At 41.8% G+C, this 24,021-nt stretch overlaps 1 protein-coding gene across 7 annotated transcripts in view; it reads right to left on the bottom strand.

Moving 5' to 3' along the window:
- Nucleotides 1-24,021, bottom strand: part of kcnq5a (potassium voltage-gated channel, KQT-like subfamily, member 5a) — a 119,144-nt gene that overhangs the window by 35,472 nt on the left and 59,651 nt on the right. For all 7 annotated transcript variants that reach the window (XM_058795361.1, XM_058795367.1, XM_058795362.1 and 4 more), the window contains one exon: nucleotides 463-553. In XM_058795361.1, coding sequence (XP_058651344.1) covers nucleotides 463-553 — 91 coding nt within the window. The remainder of the gene's footprint in view (nucleotides 1-462; nucleotides 554-24,021) is intronic.

A 24,021-nucleotide genomic window follows, 5' to 3' on the forward strand; every position in this document is an offset into this window, starting at 1 on the left:
TGTTATCATAATATTTGTAGTGTGGACTTCCAGCATAACAGCATATACTCTAAATAAAAATCCTTTGTAACAACGTAAAAGTCTTTACTGTCATTTTCAATCAATTTATTGCATTGTCACCCAATAAAAGTATTAATTTCTTAAAAAAAAAATAAAATAAAAAATTTGTTTTGAAATTAACCCCAAACTTTGAAGAGTAGTGGTGCTGACATGAAAGCCATGTAGGATAATCTTAACCAACTGCCAAATTGTGATTTAGTGTCTGTTTAAGCAAACCTTTCCCCCATACAATCAATTCAAGTTCCAAGCTACATTTTTTCTCATTTAATACTACATTTTATTTTGAAATTCATCATTACAGAAGTAAAATGGTGTTGCACACAGCAATTTATATTGACTCTTAAGTGTTTCAGGTGGTTTCAGGTATTTTGTTTCTACATACAGTAAGTTTGTGTGTCTCACCAGAATAAGCAGACAGTGATTGGAGAGGTCCATATGAGCAGGGATGGTGGAGAACACAGACAGAACCAGACAGCCAAACACCAAAGTGAACCTGCCAGGGAACAAAAAAGGAAAAACATTAGTCATACAGCTGAAGTAACTGTATCCTGTTCTGTGTGACTTCACCTGAGCAACTGCGAGATGAAACTGAAGGTTTCTTTGTTCTGATGTGAAATCTCAGGATGGACCCTGTGAAAGAACACCGAGCTTTCAGAGAGGCATTAGATCGCAATCGAATCCGGTGGTGCAATTTCTACAGCTCTTTTAGCAACTGACCAGTAAACATAACAGCTTTTGAAGTACCTGAATGACACACTCACATAAAGAACTTCCCAAACAAATCATCACTTTCAGCATCATTAAAGCTGCAGAGTTTCACTAATGATGGATGTGTGTGTAACTGCACACACCACACACCCTCAGGCTTCTCTGCTATTGTCTGAGAGCTATTTACAGGAACATACAGTACATGCTTTCTTCTGCTGTCCCTCTGGTGCAATATGCCGTATCTGTCCCGTTTTTTCTATCTCTCTTTTGCTCTCACCCTGTATAAACAGGCCATTAAGAACATTGGCCTGAGGTGGAGAACAGAGATGGACTCTTCATTTCCAGAAGCAGAAGTAGCTGTGCGAGACGTGCAGCCGTATGCTGTCTGAGTGAACTAACAGACATCACTGTGTCTTCCAGCAACTGCTGTCCTTATGTTTCCTGTAAATACATTGTGTCTGGGAGCCTGTTTTTTACATCCAGCACTGTCTTCTGTGTTTTACCTTTAGCCTCCACCTCCCTCTTAATTGAAAGGAATCATATTCTGTAATTTTGTATATTATTATTATTTCTTTCCCATCTCAGGTTCACTTATAATTGGTTTGCTGCACCATAATTGTTCACATGACCATTTCCGACCCTCTCGCTCTGACCCTTAGGCCTGTTTTGCAGCACATATACATTTATAGCCATATTAACAGTTAATTCTTACTTTGAGCATATAGTGATGCTGCATAGCTAATAGTAGGTTCAAGTAGGTTTCAACACAGATCCTTTTACTCTCTGAACTCATAGTCTTTCGAAAACAGCATTTTATATTAAACAACAAAGAATAATGGAGCAAACTACTCACCCACTGTTGGAAAAAACCTTTTGGGGGTTGATGCAACGTAAATGCACTAACCAGCACATATAACAGCACTTTCTATTCAGTAAATCTGACTAAATGATTTGAACAGTTGATATGCTACACTGGAAATGAGTTCCATTCCATGTAGATTTTTGAATTTAAAATTGATGTAAATTAGACTTGAAATGGGCATTTGCGACGTCTATATGCACACTACCATTCAAAAGTTTGAGATAAATATATATATCATAGGTGAAAGTAAAGACTTTTACATGAAATAGATAAAGATTCCACAAAACACAACTGTTTTCAACATTGTTGAGCTTTGATAATATGAAATGTTTTTTTGAGCAGCAAATAATTTTATAATAAATTCTGAAGGATCATGAAACACTGAAGACTGAAGTAATGACTGCTGAAAACAGGCATAAATTGCATTTGAAAATATATTATAATAGAAAATTTATTATTTTAAATGATTTCAAACTAATAATATTTCATAATATTACTGTATTAACTGTATTTTTGATCAAATAAATTTAGCCTTGGTAAGCATTAGAGACTGCTTTCAAAAACTTTAAGCAAAAAATACAGTACCTAAATTTTTGAAGGGCACTGGAGTTTTCAGTTTTTTTACTTGAATTTAAATGTATGTAAATTAGATTTGATAGCTCAGTTATGACTGGCAATCCTCTGTTTAACCCAGCATAGTTTATACTATTGTTTATCAGTTTCTAAATACAACGATTGATTCCTGAATGACCAATCTAGCTGCACACTTTCATTTCTAAAGAGCAAGGCAGATCTTGTTGCCCATGATACATCCGTTTTAATGCATGAAAAGTCTCTATATTTCCCTAAATTTTTGAAAGATCATTCTATAATTATTAATGCAACAACACAACTGCTGAAAGGCCTATCTGAGCATCATACATGACAGATGAAGTGTAAAGAGTTTGGGAGGTGTTTATTTACTAGCTGTGTATCTGTCTGTGATCACTGACAAACTAGTTGTGGCATTTGTATGTAAATGTGTTAACAGCTGTTATCACAGTCATGCTGACAGCCCTCACCTGTTCCTCTGTCTTTCTTTTTCTTTTTGTCAGTGAGACACAGTCTGTCAGACCAACTCCTCACCCTTTTAGTGCTTGGCTAACACATGCACACCCACACAAACCAGACTCTTTCAGTTAGTGTGAGGGCTTCTGTGAATCTCATAACACTCCATAGTATTACAATCCCCAAAGACTGGATCGTGACAGAGTTTATGAGTCATTGCAGGATATAGCGCTTTCCATATCCTGGTGGTAATAGCAGACCACAACCATTACGCTCAAACTGGTGTCGTGCTATTCAACTAGAACATGTTTATTGCATTTAAACATGCATACGGACAAATGCACACACACAATGTACCTAAGAAAAGGGCTTCTGCTACAGTCATTACTGTAAACCAATAGACACGCAAAACAGTAGCAGTGATTCAAAACACATTCTGATACCAATAATGAAAATGCATGTATTTTGCACTCCTTTTTAAATGCAATATTTGTTTTCATGACTAATTATATTGTCAGCACAAATATATTTGAGCAAAAAGTGAAACTGTACATGAATTTCATAATTATATTTCTTATTTAGTTTGACCCATTTTGCTTTAATAACAGCAACACTCAAGTTGCATCACCTTAGTAAAATCTGAGTGTACTATGCTTCAATTGAGCCAAGAAAATTAGCTTACATAAATAAAAATGTCAACGCGTTCAAGTATAAATGAAAGCAATCACAGACTTTTACATTATACGTGCACCCAGACACATTTTTCAGAGCTATTTGAGAGATCTCTCACAGTCAGATGTGGGGGGAAATGAAAATACTGGACCAGGAAGAAATGACTTTTTTTAACAAACAGCTGCAGGTACCAGCACTCTGCTAAACGCTTGGCCCAGACAATGTGTCTTTTAGAATTCAGAGCCGTGTGGTCACAGCGCCAGGCTCCCACAGACCCAGACATCTGAGCTTTCAAAGCTCTCAACCCCAGGGACCTCTTTCCACCAGCAAAAGACAAAACACAGCACCACCTACCAATTCAGCGGCCTGTGCGTGTAAATGTGCAAGAGTGTCTGTATGCAAATGTCATCTTGCAGTTTTGTTGTATTGCTGCTTTGCAATGCAACAGAGTAAGAAAAAGAGGGAGAGAAAGGTTACAGTAGCTTCGTTTGCCGTTTTGACTTTGAGAAGCATTCAGACAGACAATGATGACATGCTTGGATTTGGAATTTCAAATATTTCTCCATGAGCCAGGCCACCTACAGTGTGTACTGTCTGATCAAACATGACACGGTAGAGGGCGGGTGTTGCTGTCGACACACACGATCAACCTATGTGAAGAATAGCATTTAATAAAACTGTTGATGAAAGCACCTAGGAAGAATTAAAAGACGTGAAAAGGATAGAAGAGGAGATTAGATGAGGCAAGAAGACAAGAAATGTCTTTGCGTTCCTGACAAGATGAGCAAGATAATTCATTTTCCATTGGACTAATATAAAATATAGCATGAGTAATCCAGCATCCACAAAACAATACAGCCTGATGAGAGATGAGAGTAGAAAAAAAGAGAAGTGAATGAGATTAGGTGAGAAGATGGCATGAGATGAGATGGGCATCTCAAAAGGCACAAAGAGAAGATGCAAAAACAGAAAATGTGAGATGTAAAGAGATGAAAGATGCATGAAGTGAAGATGAAAAATACGAATAGAGAAGATGCAAGAAGAGACAAAAAAAGATGCAAGAAAATGTGAGAAGATGCAAGAAGATGTAGAGAAGAGAAGAGAAGAGAAGAGAAGAGAAGAGAAGAGAAGAGAAGAGAAGAGAAGAGAAGAGAAGAGAAGAGAAGAGAAGAGAAGAGAAGAGAAGAGAAGAGAAGTTTCTGTGTTTCAGACGGTTGGCTGGTTTAGAGTTCAGTCTTTGCGTTCCTGACAAGATGAATACGATAATTCATTTTCCATTGGATTAATATAAAATATAGCATGAGTAATCCAGCATCCACAACACCATACAGCCTGAGTTATAATGGCTGCTCTGTGAATTATTGAATGGCTTGTACAAATAGCCTGTGGACATCTGGCTCTGATTTGGCTTGAGCCTCTAATGGTTCTCCTCCGTCTGAACAGGAAGGTCTGGACACTGGCTGCTGTTTCCACTGCAGCTGGAACAGAGCGAAAACACAACTCAGACCTCTGACCAGAGCTTCACACAGGCCCAGGGTTAATGACAGCAATAACACACAATCAGGAGGTGGCACTGAATGTCCCTGTGCAGCCCTGACATCATGAAAGCCACTGGCTATTGATTGATGCCTCCACAATCAAATGGGCTTTTCACAGGTTACACAGGGGTCTGAACGTTATCATTCGCAAGCCAGACATCGATATCATAGCCTAATGATTCAGATTCAGTCAGGTATTTCAGTGATTCTTGGAGTAACAACACTTTAAAGAAACAGCTGAAATCATTACAGTAACAGAACAGAGTGAATTCTCTTTCACAAGGAGTTTGACTGACAAAACTGAAACAGCTAGCGTCCTTGATGTTTGCAACGATTGACAGTGAATTACTTCTTAATCACAAATCCAGAGTTCAGGAATGATGGATCAGCAACAGACAGAGCGAAGGGAAAATGCTTGTATTACTTGCACTCCAGATGCTGAAAATGTTTGTGTGAGTGTATGCGCTTGTATTTATTTGTTAACTGGACACTGACTGTATGATCAGTCATTGCAAGTGTTACTCTGTGCTAAATTAAAGATGTTTTTTTCAGTCTGCTGCATTCCTGAGCATTCCTCTGGCTGGCTGAACCCAGGCCTGTCATGAATAATTAGGGCTGTCATCTAACACTGCATGTTGCTGTTCCAGGTTCAGTGAAGCCAGTCATGAGAACGAAACCTTGCCATAAAGTCCAGCTGAGGCAGCTGGTCAAAACTGACCATTACTGCATCGTGTGCAACCACACGATTCCCTTAAAAACTCAGATAGGTCTTGACACAGCTTAATTTTGTTATCTCAACCCGATGCTGAACTGCTTCCTCTGAAATCTTTCAAAACTTGCACACTAGCATACAAGCCACAAACAATTCAGAGAGCAATTAGATTTCTTTTCCTGATGGAAACACAAGTGCTTGCAACTGCAACACGTCTTGTTTTCTGTCAGCTGCTCAGAAGAGTTTGTACAATCACTGTACCATTCAAGACCAATCACAATTCAGTATGCAAATAGATGCAAGACAGAAGACCAAAGTACAATTCAACAAACAGTACAATGACCTCATCACTCTTGTTTCTTGAATGCTGAACATTCTATTCTATTCTAACAGTCAGAGCAGTTCAAAGTCAATGGGAGGTTTTCAAAAAAGAAATCTGTTCAGTTTAAACAGACTGTTGTAAGTAGTTCAGGCTGAACTAATTGTAGAAGTTTTAAACTTGGGTTAGGGATTTAGAACAAAACCAGCATAACTGAGGACTATCAATATAGTGCAGCCATGGACGGACTATAAAAAGAACACAGGCCAGTCAGGCGTATGCTTAGAGCTGGCAGGAAAAAACGAGTTTGTTGGAGTTTAATTGTTCTCAAATTGCACTGGGGATTTTTAATTAACTTCATTAACTGCCAGCAAACAGACTATACGGCTATTTGAGGTGGCAGCATGCAGAGCTGATCAAAGATAATAGCTCGCTAAGGTTTGAGAGAAGTTTTAATGCGGCTGCATGCATGCAGGCCTGCAGAGAGTGTGAATGCAGAGCAGCGTGAGGCTGGATGTCTTATATTTAAATCAATCTAAACACACGGCATCGCAACAACAAGAACAAATACAAAAACTACTTTATATTCCTGTACGACCATCGTGAATCAAGCTTCATGAATGAATTTCTTTGATCTACTTTTCTTCCACCAGCAACTGCTGAGCATATTTGAGGATTTGAGAACGAGGACAACTACAGAGATGCGTATCAAAGAGAAAAGCAGGGATTCACCTTCAAAGGACAGAAGAGATATTCATTGTCATACCTTTGACCATCAAAAAGTACATCTTGTACAAAATTTTTAAATATTCATGGGATGTATTTCACAGCAGTTTGCCTCCACAAAATCTATTCCAGTGTGTGTGTGTGTGTGTGTGTGTATATATATAGAGAGAGTGTGTACTGTATATGTATAAACGTATGTGTCTGTATGTTTAGTTTAAAAAAAAAAAAAACTTTCATTCAGCAAGGATGAGTTTTCTACTCAAAGAATCCTGTAAAAAATTGACCGCTGTTTCCACAAAAAGTATTAAGCAGCACAACAATGATAATAAGAAGAAATGTTTCTTGATCACCAAATCAGCATATTAAAATGTTCTACAGTATCAAGAGACACTGAAGACTAGAGTAATGACTGCTGAAAATTCAGCCTTTTCACAAATTTTCACATTTTAAAACATATTTAAACAGAAAAGAGTTATTTTAAATAGTAATATTTCACAATATTACGGTTCATGCTGTATTTTTGAGCAAATAAGCTTACCAACCCTTTTAAAGTATATACATACCTTTATATACCTTTTATCAGTATTAATTCACAAATGACCTACATGCAAAATCCAATACTTTCTGATGATGCCTAATGACAGTTATATTCTGTCTAACCACTATTTTATTTTTATACTGTATTTCAGATTTTTATCCATCAATGGATTTCACTATTGTGTTTTTTTCTTCTAATTTTTCTGACAAAGTTTTCTGTAAATCTGTTCCTATCTACAGTGTTAGGAGTAACCCTCAGTATTACGTTGTTTAATATAATTTGATATAGATCATATATGTTGTTTAATTTTTCATGTTGTTTTGCATGATTGGAAAGTTGCACAATTACAAATAATAATAACAAAACTACGTTTCTGTTCTTTAGAAAGTACATTAAAAGAGTATAACCGCTCAAAAAAATATGCCACCATTTACAGAATCCAACTAATATTATATCCAAGATAACAGACACAAACACTGAACACACCTGAAACTCTATAAGGTGAGAAATGATGGTGTTTTTAACATGAGGTTGAGTCTAATCAGGCATGGTGCTGTCCAGGGTCCTGAAGCTGATCACATAATGCCACTGCTGCATCAATATGATGCTCTGGCTACAACACAAGAAGGCTGAATCAGGTTTACGACCTTCTGTTAAAACTGAAAGGCTACCAGATAATTATAGGAAAGAACATGGTGTGTCAAAATATCCATTGTTAACATTATCACGTAGTCTGGGTTCACTTTGATTCACTTTGAGACTGTGTAAACAGGCATTCAATAGTCCATAGAGTTATCAATTAAGCATATCCTTATTAAACATAGTATATTTTATAATATACAACATAATATTTCTATATTCTACGTTTTAAGCGAGTGAACTGGTGTATCTGTGTAGGTCCCAAAATAGCTTTTTTTCCAAGAGCTTTGGGACACATATCCCAAAAATATCAGCGGAGCCCCTCGCCCCGCTACAACTCCCCACAGCATTTTTACAGAGGGAGGCAGTTCCCTAATCTCTTCCTTATAGACAAATAAAACGCTATGTAAGCCCATAAAGTTCACACAGCACCATCGTAACTGCAGCCTCCCAGACACCACAGCGGTTGGGTTTCTTTTTAAGCCTCACTTCACCGGGGAGGAGGGTGGAGGTGAGGACGAGCTACGCTGTTCCACCTCCAGCAGTTTGTCTTGAGGAGGACAGGGAGCAGGAACAGACAGGATGTTCCCCTGCCAAAAGTCTATTAACTAATCCTGCTGTTTATACAATCTACTTAAGTGTCTTACAAGGCTGATCGGCTAGATGAAACACGCTGTTTTATTTCTAAGCAACTACTTAACAAAACACAACGCAGCTATAGGCATCCAAAGCCTTGAGAGCATCCAGCTAAAGTTCACTGAAGTCAATGGAAACACTTAATCATTTAAATAATAAAAAAAAATAATCATTTATAATCATTCATTTAAATAACCATTCATTGAGATTATGATAGTCATTACTAAATCGTGCCTTTATATTGTATGTGTATATTGTTGCTGTAGGCATGGATGTAATGTATGATACGTTTTTGCCTTTCAGCTTTAATCTTTTGTGAGGCTTTCAAAAGTTTGTTTTTTTCTCTTATGCTCAACAAGGCTGCATTTATTTGATCAAACATACAACAAAAACAGTAAGAAAAAAGGTGTATTTTAAATAATAGTCATAATTTAAATATTTTAAATTTAATAATCATTCTACAATGCTGATTTGGTGCTTAAGAAACATTTATTATTATCACCAATGTTGAAAATTGTTGTGCTGCCTAATATTTTGTGGAATTTTTTTTACAGGATTATTTTTATTAATAAAGAGTTAAAAACAATAGCATGATATTTTAAATAATTTTTGTTTGTAAAATTATAAAATACTTTAATTTACTACTACTAATAATAGCATTCATTTCTTAAAAAGAAAAAAAATAATAATTAATGCAAATTTTTGAATGTTAGTATACAAAGAAATTAGCATAATTTTAGAGTATCCAAACCCTTTTAGCAAATATAAAATGTAAAATAATATAGCAAAAGCTTTGAAAAGCATGACATCTGGATATGCACAAAGTTGACTTTTTTAGACTTGTAAAGCATCAGATTTCTGTAAAATATAATTTGGTACAGAAGCTGTAAGATGCAACTGTTAAATAGAGTCAAATAGAGCTATCCTATAAAGTTTCTTCGAGCACAAGAAGGAGCAATGAAAAGTACACAAAGGAGAGTTAGTGTAATGATTCTTATGTGTATTGAACGTCACCCGCGTGGCTGGGGAACGGGGCCAAATTTCCATGATGCAGCATAGCTTGGCTTTGAAGGTGTGGGCCAGGAGACATTTTGCTCACCCTCTTTCTCTCCCTCCCTCCGTCTTTTCCTTTCCTTTCCCTTTTGGGTACCATTAGGAGAAGTGGGAGGAATCGGCACAAGCTCTTTTCCATGTGATGAGCACAAATCCTGCACTAACAGGATCCAGACCTGGGGAAGCTGGTGAGCTCTAGCAGCTGACAAGGTTCATAAACGTTCCTGGCATAGAGGGAAACAGCAGCAGGTTCTCATCAAACACCAAACGACCTCTCCTGTACTCCCTCACTACCTCAGCCTGTCTCATTCTCTCTCTTTCTTTCTGCTCTACAGTTGCTGGTGCTAACCAGATGTCAGCTTGTGTCCTACAATGCAAACTATCACACAAAGACAAAGAAAAAACAATATGGGGCAAAGAAAAAAAAAAGAGGTGTACTTCTCAAAGTAGTCTCAAGGGATGTTTAGTCTAGCAATTTTTCTTATCAACATAAATTTAAAAGAGTCCTTCAAGTGATGTACTGTAAATGGCTACCATTTATATTATTTTCCATTTTTAACCTACTCAACTTAAATGGTTCTGTAGTGATGAATATATACATTTTTTAAATATATATTTCTATTTAATATAAATACAAATGCAGTAATGGTCATAATATTTCTATTATATTTTATTTAAAAATAAATATTTATTAATTCTTTAAAAACATGATTTTCTTAAGATTTTGCATGAATTTTTGGAGAATTAAAATAAAATAAAGCTCATAAAAGCTGCATGCTGAATGCTATAGTATACATGTTTGTTAGATAAAAGTGTCTGTCAAATGCATAAATCTAAATGTATTAAATATTTGGCAAAATGCTGTTTTGTTGTTTATGGAGTAAAGCATATCACAATGCAGGATATCAACTTAGGATATCAAAAAGTTTTGCAACTACCTAACCTAAATATACATGTAATGAGACAAAAGAACAGATGCTGAGGTTCAAGCCAAGACTTCAAGCACTGAGCCATGAAGAGATAACAGTGACTGCTTCTATGCTGTGAAGAAAGACCACATCAATCTGGACCACAAAAGGGGCTTAGCAGCCACTTGAACCACAGGCAGCGAAGAGAAAGCTCAAATATACCTGTACTCAAGAAGCTACCCATTTACTGAGTCTCACTCCACTCTTCAGACGTTCGCTAGTCTGTCCTTTTCATCAGTCCTACATTTAATTCCCTCTGTCTTCTATGGCTGCTCTTCATAGCTCTTAGCCAATGCTATCAAAAAAGAAAATACAAAATTGAAACCATATAAAAGATGAAATCAAGCTTATTTAAAAGGAAAGAATATATATAAAAAATCATTTAGGCAAAGAAGTGGTGAAGGATTGCTTAGAAAAGAAGAGCTGCTAATGGAATTCATCAATCTTCTATTGCTCAATAAGACTTGGAAGACAGATGGAAATCTCCATCATTTACAAACACTTTGAACTCATTCACTCCAGAAAGTTCAATCGCACACTCACCGCCGCTGCTGGCGGCCCTGCTCCACTAGCTCCATTAAACACACAAACGCTCTCAAACACAAATGTTCACAGGAAAGACTCTGTCACGGCTGGCTGTGCTGTGTCGACACGCTTCCTCTGGTTGACACAGGTAAATTAGAAAGGGAGACAAGAAATAATCCAGGAAGAACTCGAGACATGCTTCAAGGAAGGATAGGAGAAAAAGAGTCATTACAGATTAAATGAAGCTAATGTATGTTCAAGAAGGAAGCTTTTTACTTACACACACACTCTCTCTCTTTCTGTGGTAGAAGATTTTAGGTTAAGATGGTACGGTCAACAATTCCAGCTCAGGGTGGACAGAGTGAAAACGTCTGATAAGAAACTCTTGAGACCTAGTTCAAAATACACAGTTAAACCTCTGAAAGTTGCTCTTGGGGTTTCATCAGAAAATCTGTTTATATTGATGCCTGTCACTTTTTAAAATGCTTTAATTGATGGTAATTAATTATTTAACATGCAATTAATTGGAATTTTCCTACCAGCTAGATGCCATCCAAACAGAACAGCAGGGGTCATAAAGATTATATATATATATATATATATATATATATATATATATATCCATCTATTTTAATATATTTTAAAATGCCATTTATTCTTGTGGTGTTTTTTTTCTTTCATTTTTGATAAATAGAAAGTTAAAAAGAACAGAATTTATTTAATAAATAAATAAATAAATAAATTAATTAATTTCTTTAACAAAAATTCTAATATTGCATATATACAGTATATAACATACAGAATACTTGAAATATGTGGCAAAATAATGGTGAGTGTCGGCCCACTTTGAAAGCTGCCTATGATTATAGTCTCTGTCTCACTTTCTTTTCCTCCAAATGCAGTTTTGCCTCTGGTGGGCCCTCACACTTTACTAATGCATGGGGTCATTGCAAAACCCACTAAAGTGTTCTCCACAGCTTGCTTTAATTGGACTGTTTACAAGCAGTGTGCCGAAACTCTATTGTAGACTTGGGGTTAATTTTCACCCCGGCTGCAGCAGTAAATCTGCCGCATCAGAGGGAGATTTTCATCACTGGAGAAACCACAAGCATCATAAGAGCACATGAAAAGCTGGTTGGGTAACAGCAAAACTATATTGACACCAAATTGTATTAACATGGGAAGATTATGGCAGAACTGTCTAAAACTAAAACAGCTGATGAGGTTTTTCCAGCCTTATCTGCACGTAAAAGAGTTTCCACTCAGTAGCAGAGTGACAGAACACACACACACACACACTCAGTTCCAGACGTATGTCTATACAAGTGCTCACAACTTCCCTTCTACCTCTGGCTTTTTATGGCATTAATGATATTTTGAGAGAAAGCAGATGGGCCAAATCTGTCAAGCTTGTATTGACATTGTCCATGTAAGGATACAGTAGCCAGGGAGCCTGTCTATCCAAGTGCTCTCGCTCCATCTCATACACACGCACACACACCTCTCTCTTTTTGAACATAGAAACTGTTTCATTCTGAAAGTGTTACTACCCTACCCCTGACTTGCAGTGCAAGTAGTTTACGGTTGATGTATGGTGTAATGGCTTGTGAACATGTACAGAGCAGCAGGTCTTGTGTCAGTAATGGTACCACAATTTAGTGCAGCCCAAAATTTTGTAATCATTTTATAAGATAAATAAATTATATTTAATTTTCACTTTTGGATTCCACTGTATCTAGGCTAAAACAATACATTATTAATGTAAATCAGTTTATAACCCAAACAGCGCATGCAGTGGGCTGTAACTCACTCCCTGTTCCCTGAGAAATAAAACAGAAATGTAATCTAAATCTGACAAGCAAACACATGGTTATATGACACCCTAACCTCTCTGCACAACCATAATCAAGGTGTAGAAAGATCTGTCGTCCTAATGGAGCGCCACAGGATCCTGTTGAACAGGGTGTAAGTGAAGTCAGTACTCTGGATTACTTGATTCTAATTGGTCAACTGTGGCATTCTGCCGTCTGATGTTTTTGTATAATGACCAATAAAAAGCATATTTGACTGTTGTCTTGGGCAACCAATTTCCTACAGAGTACCGATTTTATCGCCTTGTCGGAGTTCATTCTGTTATAATGACTGAATAACTGCACATTATCTCTTGCTTATTCCATCTGTCTCATGTTTATGGTTTTTCCTCTTTCTACAGGTAGAGAGGGTAGGTGGGTTGCTGATGCAGATGCTCGTTTTTGCTCTCTTCCTAGAATCCTGTTAAAAAAACAGTGCAGGGGAAAAGTGGTGCTAAATCAAGAGGGCTGCAGGTGCATGCTTCTATCTCTAGTGAGAAAGATTCAGCACAATCAACAGGCAGAGGCATTGAAAAATTATATATATATTGTGACACGTGTCCCGAGCCTTCATCAGCGTCGCCCTGGCAACAAAGGGAGCACACCTGCACCCCGCATTACCGGCAGACCGGTCACACGTGGAGCTCATCAGGCACCGCCCTTTAAAAGCCACCTTTCACACACACTCCGGTGAGTTCTGAGGAAGTCTCCGTCACTAATGTTGTTCTATCTCCTTTCTGCCAGAAGACAGTGTGTGACCGGTCCTGCCGAACCACAGAAGCATGACACCGACCCACCACTTCGAAGACACGAGAGGATTGAGCTGGAGCACTGCACGGAGCACCGCACCACGAACTCACGTTATTGCACAAATAAATCCACCCTCCGGGGTTTTTCTTGACTCTTTAAATTCTCGTTGTCGTGTGATTCCTCACCCCCGCCACACTGGTGGAGAATGCAGGCATAACGGTCAGGAATCACTGACAAATCACCCCTTCAGCACGTGGAATAAGTTGTGTTTTTTTTTTTTTCTCTCTCTTTTGTTTGTTCTGTCTAGGCGGCCGCTCCTCCCCTCTCCGTCATGGAAGAACTTCTCAAACATCTCACGGAGGTGAGCATCCGCCAGCAACAAATCATAGAGCATGTGGCCTCCCGACAAGGCGAGACAGAGCGGGAACTCGCCGAGCTCCGTTTCGCCGCTGCCCAGCGAGTCCCACTGCCCGACCCCCGAGTGCGGGCTACCCAACTTCTCCCTAAGATGACTGTCCACGACAACGTAGAACACTTTCTACAAATGTTCGAGGCTGTCGCGCTCCGGGAGGATTGGCCGCAAGAAGAATGGGCCTGGATCATCGCCCCCCTACTGACCGGAGAGGCGCAACGAGCCTACTTCACACTACCCCCGGAAAAAAAACGACTCGTATGAGGAGTTGCGGAAGGAAATCCTGGCCAGAGTGGGTCTTTCCCCTATCTGTGCGGCCCAATTATTCCAAGACTGGGAATATAAGCCCCGCCTACCGGCCTGCGCCCAGGCGGCCGAGCTTTCGCGTTTGGCCCGACATTGGCTCCTCGTCGGGAACCCCACTCGCCGAAAGAGTTGTCGTGGACAGGCTTCTCCGAGCCCTGCCCCGCTCCCTTCGGCAAGCGGCTGGGATGCGCAACCCCCTCACCATCGGGGAAGTCATTGAGGCCATCGAACTGGCGGATGCCACCCTTCACCGAGAGGCGGGGGAGCGAGTGCCGCCTTTTCCCCGGAGGGTGGTCCAGGAGCGACGCACGCCGGAGGGCACCCCGCGACCGGTAAACAGGCCAGCGGTTCCCGGCCCCCAGGATGAGCCCATGCCCACCGAACCACCCCGCTCTCCAAATCGGGCTTGGCAGACAGGCTGCACCCTGCACCGTGAACCACCCCTCGCCGCCCCACAGACGGAGGTGAGGATAAATGGACGGCCGTTCCCCGCTCTCCTGGACTCGGGCAGCACAGTTAGCCTCATTCAACCAGCCATCGACCGCAGCAGGTGCCCGCACGGCGGATTAACATCTCGGCGGCCCAAGGAACCTGGCCAGTGGAAGTGGGGATTCTGAAGGACCTGCCCGTCCCCGTCCTCCTCGGGAGAGACTGGCCGGGCTTCGATCGCCTCCTTGCCGCCGCCAGCCAGCCTGTCAGCCCTGCCGGGAACCGCCGTCGCCGAAAACCCAGACGCAGTCCCCGCTGTCGCCCCGTGTTGCTGGCATCCGACAGCGCCTGAGACGGTGAGTCCCCCTCTCAAAATTCTAACCTGTTCTATGACGTGTTCCAACAGGTATCGGGAGGGGGTTCGTTCGCAAAGGAGCAACACGGGGATGACCGCACCCTTAAGCACTGCTGGACGCAAGTGCGGGTGATCGAGGGGAAAGAGGTCCTGCCAGCGCCTCACCCGGTCCCTCACTTCCGCATCCAAAATGGCCTGCTTTACTGTGTCGCCCAGCGGAGGGGGGAGGAAAAACCGCTTTTGGTAGTCCCAAAGTCCAAGACAGAGGTCGTGATGGAACTAGCCCACGCCCACCCGATGGCTGGCCACCTCGGAGTACATAATACCACCCAGCGCATCCGAGATCGTTTCCATTGGCCTGGCCTGGAGGCCGATGTGAAGCGCTTCTGTCAAGCTTGCCCGACCTGCCAACGGACCTCACCGAGAACTCCTCCCCCCAGCCCGCTGATTCCGCTACCCATCATCGAGGTGCCCTTCGAGCGCATCGGGATGGACCTGATAGGGCCGCTGCCGAAGTCCGCCCGAGGCCACAAACACATCCTGGTGATTGTCGACTATGCCACCCGGTACCCGGAAGCGATCCCTCTTCGTAAGGCCACTTCCAAGGCCGTCGCCCAGGAGCTGTTCCTCTTGAGTAGCCGAGTCGGCATCCCAGCGGAGATACTGACTGACCAGGGCACGCCGTTCATGTCCCGGCTAATGGCGGACCTCTGTCGCCTCCTAAAGGTCAAACAGCTCTGGACCACCGTCTACCATCCGCAAACGGATGGCTTGGTAGAAAGATTCAACCAAACCCTCAAGCAAATGCTTCGCCGCGTGGCTGCTGAGGACAAGCGCGACTGGGACCGGATGCTTCCCTATGTGCTCTTCGGGATCCGGGAGGTTCCCCAGGCCTCCACCGGTTTTACCCCCTTTGAGCTGTTGTTCGCCCGCCAGCCTCGAGGGCTCCTGGACATCGCGAGGGAAGCATGGGAACAGCAGCCGGCCGCCCTCCGAACCACGATCAAGCACGTGCGCGACATGAGGGAGAGGATAGACAGAGTGATGCCGTTAGTCCGGGAACACCTCACCAAGACCCAACAAGCCCAGCAACGTCACTACAACCGGGCAGCCCAACCACGGGAATTTCAGCCTGGGGACCATGTGATGGTTTTGGTTCTAACAGCCGCTTGCAAGTTCCTGGCCACCTGACAGGGGCCGTACACTGTTACCGAACGAGTCGGGCCAGTCACCTATCGGGTTAGCCAGCCCGGCCGCCGACGGGAGGAACAACTCTATCATATCAACCTCTTGAAACGGTGGGTCGGGAACCGGGCTCAGCTGTCGGCCCTTGCCACCTCAGATCCCGTGGTTGTCGACGTCAACCCCCATCTCTCGGCTGCCCAGAAGACGGAGCTACAACATCTAGTCAGTCAGTTCTCCGATGTGTTCTCACCCCTGCCCGGGCGGACCAACGTCCTCCACCACGACATCCGCGTCCCAACTGGCACCATCGTGAGGCAGCGGCCCTACCGTGTCCCGGAGGCTCTGCGACACGCCATTGAGGACGAAATACAGGAGATGCTGAAGTTAGGGGTAATTGAACCATCTCGGAGCCCATGATCCAGCCCTATCGTCATGGTCCCGAAGCCGGACGGCACCCTCCGCTTCTGCAATGACTTCCGGCGTCTGAATGAAGTCTCGGAATTTGACAGCTACCCCATGCCCCGCGTAGACGAGCTGATCGACCACCTGGGGAGAGCCCAGTTCATCTCTACGCTCGACCTTACAAAGGGATATTGGCAGGTGCCGCTGACCGAGACCGCGAAACCCAAGACCGCCTTTTCGACCCCTAGCGACCACTGGCAGTACCGGGTTCTCCCCTTCGGCCTACACGGGGCCCAAGCCACATTCCAACGGCTAATGGACGTCCTTCTGCGGCCACACCAGGCCTACGCGGCGGCCTATCTGGACGATGTCATCGTGCATGCGGAGAGCTGGGAGGAACACCTCGAACGGTTGCGGAGGGTGCTGATGGAGCTTCGCCGGGCTGGACTGACTGCCAACCCCCGGAAATGCCACCTGGCCCTCTTCGACGCCAATTACCTGGGCTTCCAGGTGGGACGGGGTGTAGTCCGACCCCAGGAGAAGAAGGTGGCGGCCATCCTCTCTACACCAGTTCCCATGACAAAGACTCAGGTACGAGCCTTTTTGGGGTTGGCAGGGTATTACTGCTGTTTTATCCCTAACTTCTCCTCCTTAGCTGCTCCCCTGACAGACCTGATCCGGAAGGGGCAGCCCGAGAAGATCGTCTGGAGTCGTGAGACGGACCAAGCGTTCCAACGAGTGAAGGCGGCACTCACGTCCGAGCCCATCCTACGAGCCCCGGATTTCGGCTGCCCCTTCCTGCTACAGACGGACCCATGCGACACCGGGTTGGGAGCCGTCCTCTCCCAGGTGGTAGACAGCGAGGAACACCCGGTGGTCTACATCAGTCGAAAGCTGACCCCCGCAGAACGTCGCAACGCCACGGTCGAGAAAGAAGCGTTGGCCGTTAAGTGGGCAGTCCTGGAGCTCCGATATTACCTCCTCGGGCGGAAGTTCACCCTCGTCACCGACCATGCTCCCCTGCAGTGGATGGCCCGAGCAAAAGACACAAACGCACGGGTGACTCGGTGGTTCCTGGCGCTCCAGGACTTCCACTTCGACGTACAACATCGGGCGGGAACGGCCAACGCCAATGCGGACGGACTCTCCCGTGGTTGGGCAGCTTTCGCAGGTCTGTCAGGGTTCACCTCCCGCCCACCCCCATCTTCCCCGTTGTGTAGGAGCACCAGGACAACGCTTGGGGGGGGGGAGTGTGACACGTGTCCCGAGCCTTCATCAGCGTCGCCCTGGCAACAAAGGGAGCACACCTGCACCCCGCATTACCGGCAGACCGGTCACACGTGGAGCTCATCAGGCACCGCCCTTTAAAAGCCGCCTTTCACACACACTCCGGTGAGTTCTGAGGAAGTCTCCGTCACTAATGTTGTTCTTTCTCCTTTCTGCCAGAAGACAGTGTGTGACCGGTCCTGCCGAACCACAGAAGCACGACACCGACCCACCACTTCGAAGACACGAGAGGATTGACGGAGCACCGCACCACGAACTCACGTTATTGCACAAATAAATCCACCCTCCGGGGTTTTTCTTGACTCTTTAAAGTCTCGTTGTCGTGTGTGATTCCTCACCCCCGCCACAATATATATATACTGTATATTAGTATTTCAATATTGTATTCCTGAACAAAATACATTTACTGAAAAAATGCATAAAATCCAGACTTTTAGATATGTTTTCTTTAAATATACTTCATTTGAGATATATTCTCTGAACACAAAAAAAAAAAAAAAAAGGAAAATTTTGCTGTTTGCCGCTACATTCTGATACATTCAATGTGGACTCAGTGTGGGCAGGTGTCTTTGTTAAGAACTGTGTGATCTTTACCCTCTTTACAGCACTTCTTCAGAATTGAGGCACACCGATTGGAAGTAGTAAATAAGTAAAAGAAAAAAAATTAGGGTGAGAAAGAATCCAAAAACACTCCCTCTCATTCCTTACCTCCCTCTCCTGGGCAGCGTTATTCGGTGGCATAGATCTGACATAGATTGATTTGTGTCATTTCCTGAGTGAGGGAGCCATTGATCCTGCGCTGACCTGTTCACAGTCGCATCTGCTTTCATTAGCAAAGCAAGGGCTGTGTAGAGACCCACCAGGACAGGAGCCACAGGGAACAGCACACCTCCTTAACACGGCCATCTATCACAGCCGTTTACCCTGCCCAACAAACACGCACTGATCAATACTGCAACCATCACCCCTACAGCCCTAACTCTCTCACACACATGCACGTATATACAGTACTTGGTGAGTAACACAGCAAACACTTCCACAAACAAAAAGAAAATACTTTTTCTTGGTTTCTTTGTGGTGCGGTTTCTTAAAAATGCCCTATTTGCTTTAAATTCTATAAGAATCAACTGGTTTAAATGTTCAAGGATAAAACATCCTGTTATTTGATTCTTAAAAAGAAAGACTAATTATTTACTGTTTCATCTTTTAAGATACAAGAAAAAGGTATAAGTTAATTTATCTGGGCTATATGAATTTAATAGCTCTAAACTGTGACTTTATTGTCAACAACTGTCTATTTTTATGATGATAAATGATAAAAGATGCTAATGTGATTTTACATTTTGAATAGAATTTGATTGAAACCATGTATTATGTTCCACCTCCATATAAATGTACAAGCCAAGTGTTTTCGTATCCCACCAAAGCCACTTTTTACTCACATTTGGCACTTGTGAAGTGTTAACTTTGGACCCTGAGAGAAACAAAACTGAGAACTCAATTAAGTGTCTGTCCTGAGCTGTTAAATAGAACCCACTGAGCAATAAAATAGCATTTTTGGAGGAGACAAATACCTCAAACGAGATACGAGAGAAGTAGAGCAGGTGGGTTTTATGCAACTGCTGTGGGTTTGGTCATCAGCGTGAGAGGTACCAGCACAAATAGCACATACTGAATAAGGAACCGGTTATGCAACATGCTGGTCTTGCTTTATAGACCGGGTGAGATAATGGATAATGTTATGCAATGTTTGTTTACAGAAAAGACTAGACAAGAAGAGATGCCCTCAGGCAGGAAAAAAAATATCTGTAGAAATATGAAACAAGAGAAAGAATGCATTCTCATGGAAGTGGCGAGAAAAACAATTGAAGATTGTCAGAAACAAGGTTTGGCACAGGAGGGGAACATAAGATAGGTGGTGTAAATGGAATAACATAAGCCTCGAAGGGTTAGGAAGGAGAGAGAAGACCATGGAAGAGAAAGAGGAAAGGGAAATGAGACATTCACTGCTAAATGAGTAGTTCACTGAAGTATGGCATAATCTACCTGCTGGGCATGGAAACAGAGAGGGAGATAAAGTGGCTTCTCTCAGGACTAACATTACTATACCGCAGCTCTTTTGCTGCAGGATTAATAGGGTTATATCTCTGGTTAGACCAGACCGTAGCGTCCTACTCTGTCTGGGACTTCAATGTCCTAAAGGAAGACACTGAGATCTCCAAAGATACTGAGTGTTTGCACCTGAGCACAGACACACCTGACTGCTTTTACCAGTCTCTACTAATCAAAATGCAAAAACATTTCAATTATGGTTAATTTAGAATCCTTTTTGGTGTTTTAAGCAACGACATGTGGTTTGAAATCTGATTAAAATTAAATTTTGAATGCATCTCAGTGTTTTTCTACAATTTGAGAAGCTACGCATATGTAACATCATATCAAACATAATACTGTCAGAGACTGTGTCCAAATATTATTTTTACTCATACACTGAACTATGTGATATTCACTATGCAGCAAATAAGCAAACAAACTTGCTAGATTACTATACAAAAGCACAACACTTCCAGCACCTTATGTAAAAAGCAGCTTACAATCAAACAGTGTGTGGGCTCATTTGAAATTACAAGTAATAACAGTGACTCCTCGGGGTTCAGTCATTAGTGCAACTGTGGCTTTTTCCATCGTGCTGAATGCTTGAATTTCTCAGCAACATCTGTACCTCCTGCAAAACACAATGAACCTGAAGCTCATTCAGGAGCAAGGAATTAATTTAATGGAGCTTATTTATAACAGGGCCCACATTAGTATCAATATCACTGAACCCAGAATAATGCAATTAGCAGAGCGAGACATGAGAAGCAGCGTTCGATTCACAGGGCCCCTATGCAGTGTTCACTGCTCACTACACACTGATATCATATATCTTATTTTATATAATACACAAAATAATATTATCTATAAATTTATATTACAAACTAAATAAAATACATTAAAACATTTATACTAAGAAATTACTCCATTAATGTAAATTAATCTAAATAGTCACACATGTCCGTTCTGATAAAAATACATTTAAAATAGTGAATTGGTCGATTGTAATGGCAGAATAACCTATCAAGTACACTCACAGGATGCTGACTCAAGTTCAGCCCTGTCCATACATTATTTGAGAGGATAGGAATAAAGTGTAGGCACGATAGGATGAAGAATATATAGCATTTCTGTTTCTGGTGAGGCATAAGGGTAATGTCCCTCCATATTTCTGTGAGCTTTATTGGCAGAACAGTAAAGCAGTGTCAGACCGATGCTGACTAGATCTTTTATATGCTGATCTCCACAGAGGCAATCCCCCATCAGCCCCCAAAATAGCAACAGGGCCATCCATCACCCGGAGAAGAGGAAACTCTATCTTTATCCTGCACAGTAGCAGTGAAAAACAGCAAAAAATCTGACTGTCCCAGCAATAGAGGTAAAGGTGTATGGGTGCAAAAATTCAACACCTATCTACCTGCCTAACCCTATCTATCCATCCATCTATCTATCTATCTATCTATCTGTCTATCGTGCTAGGCATGCAAATTGAAATGACAGTCCTGGTTAGGTCTGTTGTTAAATACGTGTGAAAGTAATTGTGACACTTGACTTGCTCACTAATTAGATGCAGTCACCACTGATTAGATCTACATATACAAGAATATATAAATGTAATATAAATGTAGGAAATTCCATTATACACACTAGTCCCTCTAGTCTAGAGAGGTCTATGTGTGCATGTGCATGTGTGCATGTGTGCGTGTGTGTGTGGGGTGGGGGGGGGGATCTTTCCAAGGCCAACCCATTCAGTTCAAGGTTCAGTCTGAATCAAGCTCTGACTCCACGACTAAACCTGGAAATGTAGGCAGCCCCTGACTAATAGGAGGCTTTTTATAGTTTTTCCTAGGTCTGAAATGTGTGATGAATGCAGCTGATCTTTCAGTTTCATTGCAGGAGACGATACATTCTGAACTCCAGCTGACAGAGAGAAGAGAAAATGTGGTAAGGGTGCAAGATGAATGAACCGGACTGATTTGCAGCAAAGCCACAAGACAAAAACATAGATAGCCACAGGGGACCATGCAGTCACTCGGATAATATCCAATCAAAACATGAAAAAGTACAATTATTCATGACCAATAAAATTATACTTTTTATGAATCTGCTCAAGTTTTAAGATAGAAATACAGAGCTGTGTCTTATTTTTCATTTTAACACATTGTATAGTGTTATTTTTTATGGAACGTGGTGAATTTCTAGTGTACATTTGAATTGAACAGTGATATAAAACAGTCATTTTAATAGTTTACAACCAGCAACACAATTCCAAAATTCACCTCAGCCTTATGTTCCCTCAACCCTAACTCTGCTAGAAGTGATGACTATCAATCCACAAATGCAATACATGCAATATAATTAAACACTATTTTATATTTAATATAATTTAAAAATGACTTGAAAACCACAAAAATATGATGACTTCATGTTGAATGTCAACTTCATCGTTGGCCCAGATTTTCTGTCTGACAATGGTGACAAATTTGGCATTTCTTTCACAAAACAAATGTTTATGTAGTAGCCCCCCTTTTTTTTCTGTGGATGCTAGACGCTAATATAACAAGCTTCAGGAGAATAAAATTATTTTCAAATTATTTCCTCAGAAAATGTTGTTGACATATCATGGTTGTGACACAGGAAATGTTAGCATTGGGGTTTTATATTATATTCTAAAACCATAAAACTTACCAGAGCCTGTTTGACAATGATGTACTCTTCAGAGGTGGAATGTGGCAAGGGGATTATTTGGTTATTTAGAGTGACAGCTGCCCTGATATACCCTGATTTTTTTTTTAATGAATGCCTGACGGTGTTGACAAAAAGTGGGGACACAACTTTGAAACCTTATGAAACATGCATGTGTCACTGAAAACAACCTTGCTTTGAAATTAGATATTATTAAGTGTTGCTTTTGATAAAACAAGCTCTTTTTCCATCATTAAAAACATATTTTATGTATTTTATAGCATATGAATGATTGAGCCCTTCTCTGTTGACACTGTTTTATATGTAGTGAGAAACTACACTTACAGCAATTAGCCTTATGAATGTAATTTCATTCCATTTTAATTCTACATTCATTCAAATAGTAATACCGCATCCCAATTGTTTCCTCAGTTCAAATCCACGATTTAATTCTGAATGACGCACAAGCCTCTAATATTGTTCGTTTTACCAATTCCTAATAGAATCTCAAATCTTGTAGTCCTGAATACACCTAACATCTCTGGCATCGGGTCAGGTGGGAATAGGAAAATGTAAAGAACCTAGCAATCAGAGGGCCTCAGTGAGAGAGAATGGAATGGAAAAAACTACATCCACTTGTCATGGCTTTTAAAAGCAAATCAGAATTAAAGATGTCAGGGGAAATAAATCTTTCCCCATTTTCCAGTCATTCCATCTCACTAAGATAAGAACAGCTGGCAAATGAACCTCAGAGTGAACGCAGCCATCAGATAGCGGGAAGTATAACAGTGTGCTGTGCTGCTGAGGATACAAACACATGGGACTCTAAAGTTAGTAGAAGAAGGTGGACACGAGTATGTGCGAGTATGCATGAGTATGAGTGAGTGAGTGAGTGAGTGAGTGAGTGAGTGTGTGTGTGTGTGTGTGTGTGTGTGTGTGTGTGTGTGTGTGTGTGTGTGTCGTTGTGTTGGTCCAAGGGTTTTTGCCGTAAAGGGGAGGAGAGATCACAGCGCCTTGATCAAACACATTTTTTGCTTGAGCGAGTTGCCTTTGAAGCTCAACACTGCTTTAAACACTTGCAGTCTTATCAGAGGGAAAACATTATTCTAGTTGATTAAAGCTTGATTTAGATCCATATTACTCATGTTGCGGCAATTTAGTGCAATACAAATTCCTGTAATGTTTACATTAATGCCCAGGAATAAAAAACAAGGTAAGAATGTCTGATTAATATTGCCACAACTAGCTGAGCACCATATCAAG

The sequence above is a fragment of the Onychostoma macrolepis genome, chromosome 13 (genome assembly GCF_012432095.1).
Source record: "Onychostoma macrolepis isolate SWU-2019 chromosome 13, ASM1243209v1, whole genome shotgun sequence".
Lineage (NCBI taxonomy): Eukaryota > Metazoa > Chordata > Actinopteri > Cypriniformes > Cyprinidae > Onychostoma > Onychostoma macrolepis.